The sequence below is a fragment of the Rattus rattus genome, chromosome X (genome assembly GCF_011064425.1).
Source record: "Rattus rattus isolate New Zealand chromosome X, Rrattus_CSIRO_v1, whole genome shotgun sequence".
NCBI classification, from domain to species: domain Eukaryota; kingdom Metazoa; phylum Chordata; class Mammalia; order Rodentia; family Muridae; genus Rattus; species Rattus rattus.
In genome coordinates this window covers 88,048,902-88,066,822 of record NC_046172.1, presented here as the reverse complement: position 1 = coordinate 88,066,822, position 17,921 = coordinate 88,048,902, and the positions used below count along the sequence as shown (strand labels likewise).

The 17,921-nt window shown below is 41.3% G+C and overlaps 1 protein-coding gene across 1 annotated transcript; it reads left to right on the top strand.

The window, feature by feature from the left end:
* Positions 1-837: 837 nt before the first annotated feature.
* On the top strand, positions 838-13,839 carry Nxf3 (nuclear RNA export factor 3). The gene is given in 21 exon segments (XM_032889447.1): positions 838-886; positions 5,025-5,177; positions 5,180-5,198; positions 5,385-5,538; positions 6,751-6,834; positions 6,943-7,047; positions 7,315-7,420; positions 7,560-7,648; positions 8,111-8,195; positions 8,198-8,219; positions 9,733-9,769; positions 10,330-10,398; positions 10,469-10,524; positions 10,672-10,779; positions 10,903-10,969; positions 11,195-11,311; positions 11,410-11,452; positions 12,009-12,081; positions 12,863-13,036; positions 13,617-13,677; positions 13,786-13,839. Coding segments are annotated over 21 exon segments (1,725 nt in total).
* The last annotated feature ends 4,082 nt before the right edge of the window (positions 13,840-17,921 follow it).

Sequence of the window (17,921 nt, the reverse complement as noted above, 5' to 3'; positions counted from 1 at the left end):
AGACTGAAGACCAGAATTTGATCCCCTGAGCCAACACAGCAGAGGGAGAGAACGGCCTCCTTTAAGTTGTCCTATGACCTTCACATGCACATGTCCTTGCTCTCACTCCAACTCTCATTCTCTCCCACATACATATACACACAAATAGAAAACTGGTCATATACTGTTGTATAAAAAATAAATTCTTGATTTGGCAATTTATTTTTGTAGCTATGTGTTTTTCCTATATTATATTGTCTTCACCCTAGATGTGTACACACACACACACACACACACAGAGAGAGAGAGAGAGAGAGAGAGAGAGAGAGAGAGAGAGAGAGAAACAGAGAAGAGAGACAGAGAAGAGAGACAGAGGCAGAGAGTGAGACATAAACACACAGAAAGAAACAGAGAGAGGTAGAGAGCATCTGTTCAGTTCATTCAGTGGCCAGACTTCATCTCACAGACCATGCAGACAAAAACTGAACTGCCAAAAAGTTTGAGAAGAATTTCGAGAAAGTCTGTGAATATACTAGAATCTAGATCCCTTTTCTTCCCCCCACCTTCTTGGAAAGAGGCCTGACAGGTTTGAAACTTCATTCCTGTCTATAATCGAGACATTTCTCCACAGTGACAACTTTCTCTCTAGTCTCACTAAAACATCAGAACGATTCAATAAACTTTGCCAGTTCCTTTATTTCCGGCTTTTCCTCTTTTCATCTCTCTCTCCTTTCTGGTCTCTGTCTCTGGAATAAACTGAATGTAAGTTCCAACCATATGACACTTTTCAGAACATTTGGGTACTTTGTTCTAACTTAAGAAAACAAAGGGTGTTACTTGACTCTACTCAAACCGGACATGAGGGGCTCACCCTTTGCCACGGTTCTGTTCTACTCTCTTTCCCAAGGTAACAGGTGAATATCTCCAGACATAACTTGTACCCCATTAAGCCTCCACAACTTCAATCAGCTGGTGATTCTAAGGTTAGATAATTTCTTGAGGAGTTGGGGAGGGGAGAGTAAGTAGATCTGATGTAGAACAGAAGTACAGTGCCTGGTTCATAGTGGGCACTCGGAGCTCCCAAAGAATAAAGAACACAGTGTAATGTAGCCAAAACAGATCACGGAATGCAAAGCGCCGTGCATTTGTAGCAACAAGTACCAGAGTTTCAAGGCTTTAGACTCTAGTTGGCTTTTGGTATAGCAGTGGTTCATTGTGAAAGAGCTCCCTGGGTGCTTCGCTGGTAGAAACTTTAGGAGGCAGGAAAAACAGGAAGTTGGTCTACTCTGCCAACCTTCTGGGGTCCTCCTCCCTATGCTTTATGGGATGAAACTTCCGGTAAGGGTTTCCATCTTGTAACGGTTGTTTGAAGCCTGCTGTCTTCTTTCTCAGCAGCTCTCTTCAGTTTTTCAGCTCTAGACCACACAGAAGAACACAATAAGAACATTTGTGACAAGGTACTTCAGGACCTACCATGGGTGAGTTGCTGAGCATGATGTGTTTGCCCAGGAGTTGGGGTGGAAGTGATGCTGACCTTTCTCTTATATGGCACTTAGGTGACCTCTTTAGGCAGGAACAGTGTGGAGTCGGGGTGGCAGGACTCCCTAAGCTGTGTAATTTCCCCTCTCCAGAAGACAAAGATCAAATGGGTATTGAGGAGATTGTCATGTTTCCCTCCTCCCCCATGGAAAGCGTCCGTTATTGTGGCTCTAACTGAAATGAGGTGCAGCCCCCCCCCACCTCTTATCCCTCTCCCCCACCTCCAGTTGAAAAGAAAGATTTGATTAAGCTTTGGATCATTTCAGGCCTAGGATCTGAGAAATAGAAAATATGACCTAAAGTTTGGTTTGGTGGAAATTAATATTCTTTGGATTCATACTAGTATTAGAAGAGGGACAGGGAAGCAAACATTAACATTGAATCCACTTGAGTCATTCGGAACACTGCATTATCCTTATAGAAGTACTTGCTTTATGGCCTGTCATGTGAACTGTTCTGAAATGTTTTACTCGTGTGTAAGTTTTCACCTGAGTTAAGCCCATTTGTTATATATTTATGTACAAATATAAAATCATATTATATATATGCATATGTATGTAAATGACATCTCAGGATGTTCTTGAATTCCGGGACTAAAGTGATCCTTTTGCTTTACACGCCTGCCCCCCGGCCCAAGTATTTAGGACTACAGGCATGTGATACTGTGCCTGCTTTGTTTCTCATCATGTTTAAATATTCCTCCTGCAAATGAACTATTGTCTGATAGATTTATCTGTTATTTATTTGTCCACTTATTTTTTCCTCCAGTCAGTCTTCTATCTTTATATTAAGACATGCCCGCAAATACAGATTTGAAAGCTCTTCTTTTTTTTTTTTTTTTTTTTTTTTTTTTTCTTTTTTTTTCTTTTTCAGCTGGGGACGAAACCAGGGCCTTCATGCTTCCCTAGGGCAAGCGCTCTACCGCTGAAACCAAATCCCCCAACCCAAAAGCTCTCTTCTTGCTAATTGAAATTTTTATCCCGGCAACATCCTTTCCTCTCCTGTTTCATCCCTCTCCCCTTCTCCTCCTGTTTGAGACAGTGTGTCTTGTAGCCTCTTGTGATCTTGAACTTGGGTAGGCAAGGATGACCTTGAACTTGTGACTTTCTGCCTTTACCTCTTGAATGCTGGAGTTACAAAAAATACCATCACCCCTAGTCTGTGCAGTGCTGGCCATGGAACCTAGAGCCTTATGCATGTGAGGGAGAAGATACACTAGCCCATAGAACTTCTTTCTTTAAAATGTGCTTTTTCTTTTTCCAGTACAAACCTGTAGTTGCATAGTACAAAAATGATATCTATTTTGTTATTTTATAAATATTTTCAATGCATATATATATAATTATTGTTGAATATAACTACTTTATTGTGTAGCAGAGTGCTAGAAATGGAGAGATGGCTCAGTCATGAAAAACACTTGCAGAATAATCATGGGAAATGGCGTTTCAGTCTTAACAGTCATGTAGCAAGAAAGGCTTCCTGCAGGCAATTGTAACTCTGACTCTGAGAGACCTGATGCTCCTTTCAGTCCTCTGTACATGCATGGAAATGCCTCCACACGCATGTGTGCATAGACTCACATAGACAGACAGATATACACAAATTCATTATGTGTGCATGTAAACACACAAATCTTAAGAAAATAATGTTAGAACTTATCCCTGCTATGGATAGCCTATCTTATACACATAGATTATTCTTCATTCATCTCCCCCTCTCCAGCTTCCAATCTCTGGTCATCACATCATACTCTCTTTTTCCATGAGTTCAATTTTTAAGTGCCCATATATAATTGAGAATATTTTGCCTTTTTAAAAAAGTATTTATAATTAAATTTTATGTATTTAAAAGATCATTTGACAGAATCCTTCCTTTGCTCTCAGATGGAATCTCACTATGTAAGCCAGGCTGGCCTTGAACTTCCTTAGAAGCTAAAGTTGGGCTTGCATCCTCATTCTCCTGCCTCAGTATCCCACATGGTGAATTTCAGAGATGTTCTACCATATGTAGCTGATGGAATTTTTTTATGTAATCAGACCTTTTCTGCCTTCAATTTGGAATCTTTAGCCTACTTTTGATTAAATCATAGGTATAATTTGGTCCAAATACATTATTTTTTTACCTGCCCTCAGACAATATATAAATATTACAACATTATCATTATATTTACCCTCACCTGATTTGACATGGCATTTTCATTATATGTGAGATATGCTTACCACATCCCCTTTACTATTTTCCCCTCTCTTTTTCTTGTCTTCATTATAATATAGATCCAAGATACACATATATGTCCCAGAAAAGTTATTGTATTATATAATAAGTACTTAGATTTGCCTACAAATTCATCAGTGCTATTGACTTTCCTTTACCGCACAGATGATAGTATGTAGAGCAGTTGACCTTGAACATGTGCCAACCTTTTTTTGTCTTCTATGGCCTGTTATTATGTGTGCTTTCAGACCCCAAAGGGATGTTTTATTTTAAACATTCATTCATTCACTGACTGTATGTATGTGGGTGCATGTTTGGAAGTTACAGGACAACTTAAGGAACACAGTTCCCTTCCCCCACAGCGTGAGTCTAGAGAATTGAACTCCAGCTGTCAGGATAGGTGGCAAGCCCTTTACATGCTGAGCTATCTCCCCAGCCTGTTTTCTGTTTTAGTTTAAAAATTTGAAGATTTATTTTATGTTCCAAGTGTTTTTGCTTTCATGTATGATTGTGTGCCATGTGTGTGCTTGGTGGCTGAGGCAGTTAGGAGAAGACATTGGATCCTCTGAAACTGGAATTACAGATGGTGGCAAACCACCATGTGTGTGCTGGGAACCGAACTCCTGTTCACCACAAGAGTAGCAAGTCCTCTAAAGTGCTGAGCATCTCTCTCTCTCTTTTTTTTAATCAATGCAGACTTTTCTTCTGTTAATAGTTTTATTTGAACTTGATGTTTTTTTTAATTTGCAAACTTCTCAACTAAGATCTGTTAAATATACTTAACATATTTCCTTTAATTTTTTCTCTTCTCTTTTTCTAGTCTTCAGGATAATATATGAGCAAGATACAACCTGTATGTTTTGTTCTGCTTCATGTTATCTCTTGTCTAGTTCTTCTTTCAGGCAGGGAGTTTGCCTTTGATCTTTGAACCATAAAAACAACTTCCAACATAATTTTTTTTACTATTCTTCAAACAGAAGAGAGAGTGAAGATTGAGGAATGAAACATAATTTGTCTCAGATCACTCAGCGTGAGAAGGGCAAGATGGTTAGTAACATCACAGACCAATTATTCAACGCAAACTTTTACCACTGTGTTTTCTCCTTTGCTGTGAGTGTTCCCTCTCTCTCTCTCTCATCTTCCAAGGAGTGGAAGCACAGTGAAATATTTTGATGTTTTTTACAATGCTCGCAGATTTTTTTGGGGGGTGGGTTATAACCTTCATTAGCCATTATATTTTTCTACAATCATTTTTTTAAAATTGTTCCTTGATGTATTGATTTTAATTTAAGAGTCCAGGTCTGAAACTAACCCCTTCCGAAGAAGAATGAGATGCCGACGTATTTTCCGACGGAGATTTCTCAACTCGACTGAGTACATCAGTGACACAATGCGTACTTCATTTTATCACCAGCAAGATGGAGAGCTAGCAATGAGTAATGCTCCATGTATACTCGAAGAAGATAGTAAGTGACCAGTCAGAATGGCTGAAATATACCAGCCAGTGAAATCCATAACACTGTGGTTAAATATGTTGTTTACATCTCCCAGTGGTTGAACATCCTTTTGGTAACACTGGTACAAGTGGTGCAAATGGTTTATTGGAGGATCTCTAAGTGTATTTGGATTATTTTTCCCTTAATTTTTCACAGCACTCCATATGGCATTCTGTCCCATCATCAAAGACTCAATTTACATAAATGGGACCCAATGAATGTTAATATGGAGGAGGGCGCAAAACCTCCAGAGAGAAAAATGGAGAGAGACAAACAAGATGACACTTCAGAGAACTGGTTTAAGGTCACAGTAAGTGCCCCAGTAAAATGTATCTAATATTTAAAAGAAGGATCAAGAGGAGTTGTGTTTAACGTGTGTAGAGTCGTTAGGTGCTCTTCTGGGTGCATAGGAGTTGACAAAGGAGCCTACATGCTACATCAAACAAGGGAGGAATCAGAAGGAATATAAAGAGATTAGGGTAACTATAGAGAGAAGACAGGAGGTTGTGTATAAGCAAAGAAAGAAAGAAATGCTAAGGAGATATAATAACTCTATATTAGAAGGCTGTTTTGCTAAAATTGGTATGTCTGTATTGGGAGAAGTTGTTGTTACTGTGTCTTTGGGGTTCTTGTTAAAGAAAAAAGCTAGGTCTGCTGTAGGTAAGGTCTTTTATTATGGCCTTTTAAATGAAATTATGTTTATAATTTCAAAAATCAGGGAAATAATGCAAAGTAAATGAATCCATTCAGATTTTAAAAGAAAGTGGATTCAAATATCTGAATTATCAACGGAAACCACCCAAATGAAAGGAAAGGCAATTCGGGAATCAAGAAGTAATGTAAAAGAAATAATGAAATTTGTCCAATCTTTAGATATTGCTTTAAAGCTTGAAAAAATATGCTTGGGTCTTCTTCTTTTTATGTGTTTCTAAAAGGAAAATTTACAGATAGTACACCACATGCATTTAAAGTATATAATATGGGGCTGGAGAGATGGCTCAGTGGTTAAGAGCATGGAGTGTTCTTCCAGAGGTCCTGAGTTCAATCCCCAGCAGCCACATGCTGGCTCACAACCATCCTTAATGGAATCCGATGCCCTCTTCTGGTGTGCCTGAAGAGAGTGACAGTGCACTAATGTGCACAAAATAAAAGAAATACATTTCAAAAGAGAGTCCAAAAAAGTATATAACTTAATACTTGGCAGGCCATCTATGAAACCATTATCCCAGTCAACATGCCTATCAAACACATCGAGCATTCATGTCTCCCTTTATAATTGTTCACTTTTTTCCCGTTTTTTCTTTATTAACTTGAGTATTTTATTCTTTCCTCTCTGCCCCATGTCACTTTTTAAGCAACTCCTTATAGTTTTCTACCACAATAGATTTGTTTACATTGTTTTTAGATTTCTATGTAAACAGACTCATAGAGTATTTTGGGATGAGCACTATTGTTTGATTAAGTCAAATTTTCAATTGCAATTTGCTGATGTCTTCTGTTCTTTTTTCATGTTTGATCCTAGATTCCTTTTGGCATAAAATATGATAAGAAGTGGATGCTGAATTTGATTCAGAGCCAGTGCAGCATCCCTTTCACTCCAGTTCAGGTAAGAGAGGACCTAACAGAGGACAAGAGGAAACAGGACAGATGAGGGACTCTGTTAACCATAACAGTTGTCTGAACATTCTTATTTATCTCACCCTTATCCTTGCAGTTTCACTATGAGAAAATGCAGGCCACTTTTTTTGTTGATGATCCCAACATTGCCTTTATGCTGAAGGCTATCAGTGACAAGATTCGAGATGAGACTGATAATAAGGTATGTGTTAAGGCTGTCACTGAAAAGTTGTGAGCCAGGGGACAATATATTTTATGATCCTGGGGCTTCTTGGTTCTCAGTGCTAACACGGACTCTCATGGGTTCACTGCAGATATCAATCTTCATCAGCCCCTGTGATGAACCCCACTCGGTGACAGAGCTGAAATCAGAAAAGATGGATCAAACAAAGGTAATGTAAACTGAAGGCTGCTTGTATACCTACAGCCAGGCCTATCTCTTTCTCCGTCTTTTTTTTTATCACTTCAGCCTCAGAGTCACATAACTCCATCTGTAATTCTGCAGCTGACTATGAACCAACAGTGTGATACTTCTCAGCGCATTCTTAATAGGCAGAGTCTCCCCTTTGACCAAGGTATGAATGGTAGAAGCGAGTCTAGAGGAAATGAGGGGAGAAGGATCTCACTGGGATGGAAATGTAGGAATTGTAAATCCAGGAGGGGTTGGTGTGGCACTGTCTCAGTCTTCTGATTATCTGTTCTTGCCTCCTGAAGATTTGACGACCTATCCTACTGACTTGGTACTGAGTCCTAGAAGGTATATGACTCCTTCCTTGAATATCTCTGAAGAGGACGTGACTCAGGTAATAGTTTATCCTTGTTGCTGTTTTTAAGAGTAAGACTGGAGGGATTAGCTTGTAGTTAGATTGGTCTCAGATATTCCCTGCAGTAGCTTTAACTTTATTTTCCCCGTCATAGCTTTTGCCCTTGAATCAGAGTTACAGCAGATCCTATCAGCTGTTTGGCTTGCTTGATACTATGGCAATGGCCCCTACTATTGACAAACTGAATTTCTATAAAAAATGAGATAAGGCATAATACTGGGATCTTTCTTTTTTATTTTAAATTATTTTATTTGTATTCCAGTTGTTGCCTTCCACTCAGTCCCCCCTCCCACAGTTCCTCTGAGAGAGAACAGAAGTGATCACCAGAGTGTTGACAATAGGCAGGGAAGTGGATTTACTGGTGATGGAGCAAGGGAAAGAGGGCTTAGACATCTTTTGCTTCACTTCTCTTAATCCATGCGTTTGTTCTCATGATTATAGGCAAACTCTGAAGGAAAGATGGCCAAGGAACAAGCCTCAGGCATAGAAGAGATATGTGCAGTCAAAAGCTCTCTGAGTACTACCATGCGGATAAGTCCAGTAACATAAAGTCAGTTTATCTGCAAGAGGATTAGTTCTGATTCTCTTGGGGGATCAGGTTCACCCTCCCCTCTGTCTATATCTTCAGCTGTCCCTACAGCCCTCCATTCCATCTGACCCTCCATCGTTTCATTTAATCAGGGGTGTGATTCCTACGTCTGAACACATAGGCGATTCCAGAAAGATGGCATTTCCTCCTCTAGCCTAACTGGAGCTCCCCTTTTCTTACTCCTATGGAGTCCCTTCGTCTGTCCCAGGTTGCCCCAAAAGCTCTGTTATGCTAGATGAGGCCAGTTCTGAATGATGCTAACATTACTTACTCAGGGCTACTGTTGGGGGCTCATTTCTCCTTGGAGGGAAACATGGGTTCTCTGAATCGGTGATCTAGAAGTGGGCCAATGGCAGGGAGCAGAGGGCTTCCTGGAGCAAGAGGCCTCCATTCTTCCTTTCTTTTTATCTACCTACCTTGCTCATAATCCTACCAAATGTAAAAGAGGTTCTCTGCATAGCCTGAGAGAAGTGAATTGATTCCTTGGATTAAACTGAAACTCAGACATGCACAAGTAGAAAGGGACCTCCAGGAGAGAACATAGTGACCATAAGAGACACCTGCATCTGGGGAATGTTTTTGTCTCTCAAACTCCTTCATTGTTTCTAGAGAAGTCCAGCATACAATGGTACCCAATACTGTAAAGTCTTGCCTTTTCTCTTGCTTTGGGTCCCTGGAGCATCCTAGGGCAAATGAAGGAGCAGACTGCTGCAAAGGAGCCCTTTTAACTGCAGTCTATGTCTGAATGGGGAACTGCCTGTTGGTCATTTCCCAGAATCAGATGTTAGATTCAGATTTGCAGGAGCAGCCCCAAAGATGCACTACCTGATAGAAAGCTTATAGCCTGAGCCTCATCATGTAGGTCATATCCCGCTGCTGGCACTGAGAAAGGTAGAGAGTACTGTCATCTCTCATTCTTGTTGTGTGGCTTCATTTTTGCCCTTCGCCTCCACTGTCTTGGGTTTTCCTGACATATCCCTCATCTACTTTCATTTCCTTTCCAGCACCATCTCCCTCACTTCAATTACTGAATCCTGAGCCATGCTATATCCCTGCCTGGCCCAGATCTCTACAATGGTGGTCACCAAGGGGTCCTGGGCTCCCATCCCACATCTTGCTCACTGCAAAACTTCCTCTTGTGGGGACTCTAAGGAGGGGGCAGGAGTCCTTTGACTCTGGCTCCTCCAATGTGGCTTCTTGTGATGTGAGCCTGGATAAAGGAACCAGAGCAGTTAGGAGCCACCCAACAACATAAGGAGAGGGGAGTGCAGAGAGAAAGACAAGCCTCTTTCTTGTAGGTCATTCCACAAAGAGGGGATTTTTACTTTCAGTTATATTTGTATGATTTTCACAGTGTTCCTATATTTATGTCAATAGATGAGTGAACCAAACATGCCATCTAACTCATATATTAATGGGATACTATGTAATGCTTGTATTGCATAATTCTTAATAAGGCTACTTTTTTTGGTAGTTCAATTCTGGAATTGTTTCCCAAGTTACTGAGCCTGGTAAGTGTGTTCTTTGATTATTTATTTCTGTAACTGGGACTGACACTGTAGCCAATCTTCTCTTACAGCTAATAGGTCTTGCTCAAGTTAATCTTTCTGAAGCTGTGCATTACGCCTCAAAGAGATAGGGTGATGGGGTTGGGGATTTGGCTCAGTGGTAGAGCGCTTACCTAGGAAGCGCAAGGTCCTGGGTTCGGTCCCCAGCCCCGGAAAAAAAAAAAGAGAGAGGGTGAGGGGAGTCAGATTCATAGAGGAACTTGCCAAAGGCAAGCCATGCCAACTGCACTACTTCCAGTGACATTCCTTTTTTTTCCCCACGTGGAGAGGTTTAATGAGAGAAGAAGAGGAGAGGAGAGGAAAGGCTGGCCATGAGCACTCGAAGGGAAGGGGGGGATGGGGAGAGAAGGGACAGGGACAGAGGGGAAGAGAGCAGAGAAGTGAAGAACAAAGAGAGGAGTAAGAGCTCCAGTGACATTCCTAAGGCTCTTGTAAACCCGTCCCTTTCTTTCATCATCCAACATCACCTTCCAGCTGTTCATTGATTCTCTTGCCTCCCACAGGATGGACAGGAGTCATGTAAACCAGCTCTCTGTGGCCCTGAAGATCAAAAGACCATATCAACGTTCAAGGTGAGGAGATAGGTTTAAATTTGTGTGTAAGAATGGGTGAACACCTACATCTCATTCACTTTTATTTCAGAGAAGTTTTTTTGAATCTGAGTCCATAAAGACACTGGTCCTACAGTTCCTGCAGCAGTAAGTACCTCTGGGACTCTGACAAAAGGGAACAATGGGGGTGGGGGAGGGGTGGGTATAAGATTATAGCTCCAGTTGATAAAACTATGAAATCTTATTCTGGACCCAAACCAATGAGATTATCCCACTCTGTCATTTTCCCAAAAGATATTACTTCATCTATGACAATGGAGATCGGGAGGGACTCCTCAATGCTTACCACGCTGATGCTTGCTTCTCATTGACCGTCCCTTTCAGTACCATGGACTTATCCGCGTGAGTCGCACTTTCAGCTCAAACTGTGACCCAAATCACCACACTCTGTTCTCCAGCAGATACAGGAAATCCCTTGGAACCATCACACTGGACCACCACAACTGTTTCCTCCTTTTCTTCTAGGAGCAGCGTGTGTGAGTACGTCAAGTATAGCAGAAGTATGAAGGTTCTCAAGGATCCTTGTAAGTGTGTGGTGGGCAAGATTGGGCAGAATAAAGGGGGATAGAAGGCACAATCACAAATGCTGGACGTTAAGGTTCCTGTTTTTGCCCTCCCTATTCCTGCCACATTTTCTTGACTTCAATCTATCTGTCTGTTCCTGGACCCTTTAGTGTACGTCTCTAACTTGGGAACGCTGTATGTGCAAAGCATTGCAACTCCACAGACACAAATCTTTCTGTTTCCTTCTTTACAGATATCACGGAAGCAGCTGCTAAAGCACAAAAAATGTGACATTATTCACTTCCTTCGTGCATTGCCCAAAACTCAACATGACTTGACCTCCTTCTCGGTGGACATATGTTTCCAAACAGTAAGCACCTACTGCTTCCATAGGGCACACCGCTTACTCAGAAAGCTGGCAGTGAGTTAGGCAGGACCCTGAGTCCCTCTGTGCTTCTTCCCTTTCAGGAAAAAACGCTCTGCTTCTCTGTTAGTGGGTTGTTCAAGGAAGGTGAGTGCTGGTAGAATCCCGTCTCCAGATCCCTTGTTGCTTCCTGACCTGGACTTGTATCTCTGAGAATTTCCCCAGCTCCTCTCATTGTGTGCCCTCCCTTCTGTTCTGCTGCCCACAGACCATCCTGGTCTGACTGTGCCTGTCTGCTGCACAGCTCCTGGGTGAGGGAGAGCACATGGGCTGCAGGATTGGTTGGCTCTCATTCCAGATCCTCACTCTGTGACTTTGGACCAGTTGCTTAGGCTCTGCATTTCCCCGTTTGCAAATGGTGCTATTTACTCCCCACCCCAGACAGATGTGAATCAGAGCCCAAGTGAACATTGGACGTTATTTTTCACAGGGTCCGGAATGTGGCAGGGGATCCATCGATATGAGTGGACGATGCCACTTGTTGCCCCCACCCCCATTTCCACCACAGACCCCTGACTCCAAGCCAATAGTTGAGTGGTCCTGGGCCCTTGCAGCATAGGGCCCTGAGTGAGGGATGTTTTGTGAGGGTGCAAAGCAGGTGTAACTATAATAAGGATGCTTTGTTTTTTTCTCGTTCTCAAAGTGGAGGGCAGCTCTCAAGGGTGTTTTCATGCCTTCACTCGGATCTTCGTTGCTACCTGGAACAATTCAAGTAAGTGCTGGTTGTGAATGGGCACTCTCACCCCAGAATGGAGCCATCAATATGAGAATGTGGTGGTGCAGTTCTTGGGGGTATTACTTATATTGTGGAAGGTCAACAGGTAGATTCAAGGGTAGGGCCAATGTAGTGTTAACTTTGGGGTCAGACCAGCAGGCTCTTTCTTGCTATAGTACTCACTTGTTTTTCTGATTTGTTTAAGTCACATTGCCCATTTATAGCTGTTTCCTAAAAGATGTTGTTTATACTGTCCACTCTTTTTAGTTGATAAAAGGCAAGATGAGAACATAAAACCATTTTCACTTTCTCCCCTCCCCCACCTCTGGTTTTTCTGAGACAGGGTTTCTCTGTGCAACCCTGGCTGTCCTGGAACTCCTATGTAAACCAGGCTGGCCTTGAACTCAGAGATCTGCCTGCCTTGACCTCCTGAATGCTGGGATTAAAGGTGTGGGCCACCACCACCAGGCTAAACCATTCTTTTTTTTTTTTTTTTTGTTTTTTTTTTCGGAGCTGGGGACCGAACCCAGGGCCTTGCGCTTCCTAGGCAAGTGCTCTACCACTGAGCTAAATCCCAACCCCTAAACCATTCTTTAATTAAAGCTGAACCTGTCATTCTAGTAATATAGACAGTATGCAACGGTGCACTTACTCTCTGGGGTTATTATAGATAACCAGGGATATTGGAAACATAGGTTGTTGAAGAATGACAGCATGACAGTTGTTGGGAAGAACAGTTTTGTCTGTTCTTCCATCAATCTCAGGGAATGTTTTTCCTCTAGCCTTTGTATCATCAATGACAAGCTGTCTGTGAGGAATGTCTATGGGTTTCCCAGTGCCTCCAATGCTATGGACACATACTCCTCCAGCCATTTGCCTTCCCTCTCTCAAGATCAACAGCAGATGATGCCAACATTCTGTTCCCAGTCTGGCGTGAATGTTGAGAGGTCTCAAAAGTGAGTATTGTGTGTACATGGTAAAGTGATGTGAGGTTGAGGTAGGAGAGTGAGTTATGGGAACATACAGGCTTCACTTCTGTATTTTTTTTTTAAAGATTTATTTATTTATTTTATGTACAGCATTCTGCCTGCATATGTGACTGCAGGCCAGAAGAGGGCACCGGATCTCATTACAGATGGTTGTGAGCCACCATGTGGTTGCTGGGAATTGAACTCATGACCTCTGGAAGAGCAGTCAGTGCTCTTAACCATTGAGCAATCTCTCCAGCCCTTCACTTCTGTATTTTATTTCATTTACTTTCTTACTGAACAGTTACTTCTCAGTAAACAGTAAGCTAAGTAACCATTTAAAATAGTTATTTCATCATTCCCTAAAATCTACAGACCCTGTTCATTTAATAGGTGACATTTGTATTTTCAGGAATTTGCTCATATTATAGCAGAAGGTTCATTTTTTGCAATACCTTGGAATAGGTGTAGAGCTGTGTTTCTGTCACATAGATCAGGAAATGCCTTTGTGTTTGTTGTCAGTGTTATCTTTTCTTGTTGGATGATCCCTGTTCATCTTCTATCACAGATGCCCTCATGATGACCAGTGGAATTACAACAAAGCCATACAAAGCTTTGCTTTGCTCAAGGTGACATTTGCAAATTCTAGTCAAGTGAGAAAAGGCCAGGTGGCCAGGAAATGGTGCTAGTGTTCTGATATCTGCTCATCTCCCAATTGTCTTCTTTACCTTCCCCAGGTAAAGGACACGGTCCCAGAGGACAAGATCACCCATACAAGTCCAAGATCCTAAGAACAACAAACCAAGAAGAAATTCCTGAGAGTCACCATCTTATTTCTATTTATTTATATCAAAAACCCCTGCTGAGACTATGGAGGGGTAGTGTAAATTTCCATGTAAACAAACTGGGGTATCTAGTTTCACCCTAGAAGCCAAAGCCTATCTTTTAGAGCAAGCACTCATTGAGGATTCATGCTTCTTATATTTTCTTTTATTATAAGTCTTATTTATTTTGTTGAGCATTCTGTATTTGTATAATATATTCTGGTTCCTCTCACCCCTCACCCTGTCACATCTTCTTCCTACTTCTGCTCATGTTCCCTATAAGCCCTTGTCTCGTATTAATGTATTTTGATTTGTATTGGGACCACCCAGCATGAACAGGGCCGACTATGTAACTATGTGTTTGGAACTATCCATCGAGGTACCTGTGGGTACATAGTTAAAGACAGTGACTGTCTTTCCCCTAGAATTCTTCTGTAGCCAATAGTTTAGCAGACAGAGCTAGAACCCTCACTTTGCGGTTGACTAATGAGAGGCCTGGACTTGTGCAGGCCCAGTGGAGGCAAACTCAGTTGCTGTAAGATTGCAATAATTGTAACATGCTACTGAAGATACTATTGCTGTTTCTGGTTATGTTAAATCCATTCAAAGTCCACTGGAGAAAGAGCATATTATGGGAATGAGGACCTCCAAGGTAGTACTGCTACACATACTGAAGTTCTAGACTCAACCAGAGGGTACAGTTCTGCTCCTGAAGCCTGTATAGTTTCATAGGTTGATCATCCTCTCTACACTTGTTTGAACTGAGTCCTGAGTGCCTAAACTATTAATCGACTATTTCATATAGATAATATTCTTTTTTTAGCCATACACATTTATTCAAAATTAAAAACAGCGTAATCGGTAGGAAATATCATTAAAGGTCACATAAAAGCCTATGAAGAAAAACCATCCCCTTATATGTGATTGTCTTACTATAACAATCTTTGGTATGAGAAAATAAGAGTAAGGAAACTGTTACTGACTTTGTACTTATATTGAATGCAATAATATGCAGGAAACGTAGGAAAATCTGTTCAACCACTAAAATAAACAAAAGTTGTCATAAATATTGAGAAGATTTAGAAAAGGAAAATAAAGGTTATTATTTTAAGGGAACACTTGTGTTTCTATGTATGTACACATAACTGTATATATTTATTTGGATGCCTTTAGTTGTCTAAAACGTTTCTTTTTTTCCTCCATCTTTAATGGCTTTATTTCTTTTTTTTTTTTTTTTTTTTTTATTAACTTTAGTATTTCTTATTTACATTTTGAATGTTATTCCCTTTCCCGGTTTCCAGGCAAACATCCCCCTAACCCCTTCCCCTCCCCTTCTTTATGGGTGTTCCCCTCCCCATCCTCCCCCCATTGCCGCCCTCCCTGCAACAATCACCTTCACTGGTGGTTCAGTCATAGCAGGATCAAGGGCTTCCTCTTACACTGGTGATCTTACTAGGATATTCATTGCTACCTATGGGTCAGAGTCAGGGTCAGTCCATGTATAGTCTTTTAGGTGGTGGCTTAGTCCCTGGAAGCTCTGGTTGGTTGGCATTGTTGTTCATATGGGGTCTCAGCCTTCAAGCTCTTCAGTTCTTTTTATGATTCCTTCAACAGGGTCCTGTTCTCAGTTCAGTGGTTTGCTGCTGGCATTCGCCTCTGTATTTGTTGTATTCTGGCTGTGTCTCTCAGGAGAGATCTACATTCGGTTCCTGTCGGCCTGCACTTCTTTGCTTCATCCATCTTGTCAAATTGGGTGGCTGTATATGTATGGACCACATGTGGGCCAGGCTCTGAATGGGTGTTCCTTCTGTCTCTGTTTTAATCTTTGCCTCTCTATTCCCTGCCAAGGGTATTCTTGTTCCCCTTTTAAAGAAAAAGTGAAGCATTCGCATTTTGGTCATCCTTGAGTTTCATGTGTTCTGTGCATTTAGAATAATTTGCATTTGGGCTAATATCCACTTATCAATGAGTGCATACCATGTGTGTTTTTCTGGGATTGGGTTACCTCACTCAGGATGATATTTTCCAGTTCCCTCCATTTGCCTATGAATTTCATAAAGTCGTTGTTTTTTGATAGCTGAGTAATATTCCATTGTGTAGATGTACCACATTTTCTGTATCCATTCCTCTGTTGAAGGGCATCTGGGTTCTTTCCAGCTTCTGGCTATTATAAATAAGGCTGCGATGAACATAGTGGAGCCACGTGTCTTTTTATATGTTGGGGCATCTTTTTGGGTATATGCCCAAGAGGTATAGCTGGATCCTCAGGCAGTTCAATGTCCAATTTTCTGAGGAACCTCCAGAATGATTTCCAGAATGGTTGTATCAGTCTACAATCCCACCAACAATGGAGGAGTGTTCCTCTTTCTCCGCATCCTCGCCAGCATTTGCTGTCGCCTGAGTTTTTGATCTTAGCCATTCTCACTGGTGTGAGGTGAAATCTCAGGGTTGTTTTGATTTGCATTTCCCTTATGACTAAAGATGTTGACCATTTCTTTAGGTGTTTCTCAGACATTCGGCATTCCTCAGCTGTGAATTCTTTGTTTAGTTCTGAACCCCATTTTTTAATAGGGTTTTGTCTCCCTCTTGCAGTCTAACTTCTTGAGTTCTTTGTATATTTTGGATATAAGCCCTCTATCTGTTGTAGGATTGGTAAAGATCTTTTCCCAATCTGTTAGTTGCCGCTTTGTTAACTTGGGTATTTCTTATGTACATTTCAATTGTTATCCCTTTCCCCTTTCCAGGCCAACATCCCCTAATCCTCCCTCTCCCCTTCTATGGGTGTTCTTCTCTCCATCCTCCCCATTACCGCCATCCCCCCAACAATAACATTCACTGGGGTTCAGTCTTGTGGGACAAGGGCTTCCCCTTCCACTGGTGCTCTAACTAGGATATTCATTGCTACCTATGAGGTCAGAGTCCAGGGTCAGTCCATGTACAGTCTTTGGGTAGTGGCTTAGTTCCTGGAAGCTCTGGTTGGTTGGCATTGTTGTTCATATGGGGTCTCAAGCCCTTCAAGCTCTTTTAGTCCTTTCTCTGATTCCTTCAATGGGGTCCCATTCTCAGTTCAGTGGTTTGCTGCTGGCATTCGCCTATGTATTTGCTGTATTCTGGCTGTGTCTCTCAGGAGAGATCTATCCGGTTCCTGTCAGCCTGCACTTCTTTGCTTCATCCATCTTATCTAGTTTGGTGGCTGTATATGTATGGACCACATGTGGGGCAGGCTCTGAATGGGTGTTCCTTCTGCCTCTGTTCTAAACTTTGCCTCCCTATTCCCTCCCTTGTATTCCTGTTCCCCTTTTAAAGAAGGAATGAAGCACTCGCATCTAAAACGTTTTCAAAATGTACTGCAGTTTGGGTGCTCTAAATCTACAGAAATTGGTTTTCTTATAATTTGGAGGTCATAAATCCAAAACCAAAGTGTTAAGAAAACCATATATACCTTGTAAGATTTTCTTTTTAAAAATTTTGACATAAAATTGTTAGGTTTTATTATAACATTTACTAGACAGTCCTCTCCTCCTCAGTTCTCCACTCACTTGGACATTTTTCCACCCCTAGTAATCTCATTTTTGTTTCTATGTCACAAGTCCTCCACCTTTTCTTCAATATTCTTTTCCCATCTCATGGTCCCATTTCCAGCTTGATGGTCTATACATACATACCCACTCTAGACACACACACACACACACACACACACACACACACACACACACACACACAGCACACACCTTTTACACACACACACTCAAACTCATTTAACACATCAAAATCTATGAGTCACATATGAAAGAGAACATACAGTATTTGTATTGAGTCTGTCTTATTTAACGATCTCCAGTTGCATTCATTTTACTGTAAATGTCAGGTTCTTTTAAGTATCCAATTATGTTGTCTGTGAATTGGGATAATCTGAATTCTTCCTTTCACATTTTATCCCTTTTTTATTTTTCTTTTGCCTTATTCCTCTAGCTCAAAGTTCAAGAAATATATTGAATTAAAAGTGGAGAGAGTAGGCATCCTGTATTCTTCCAAATTTTAGAGGAAAT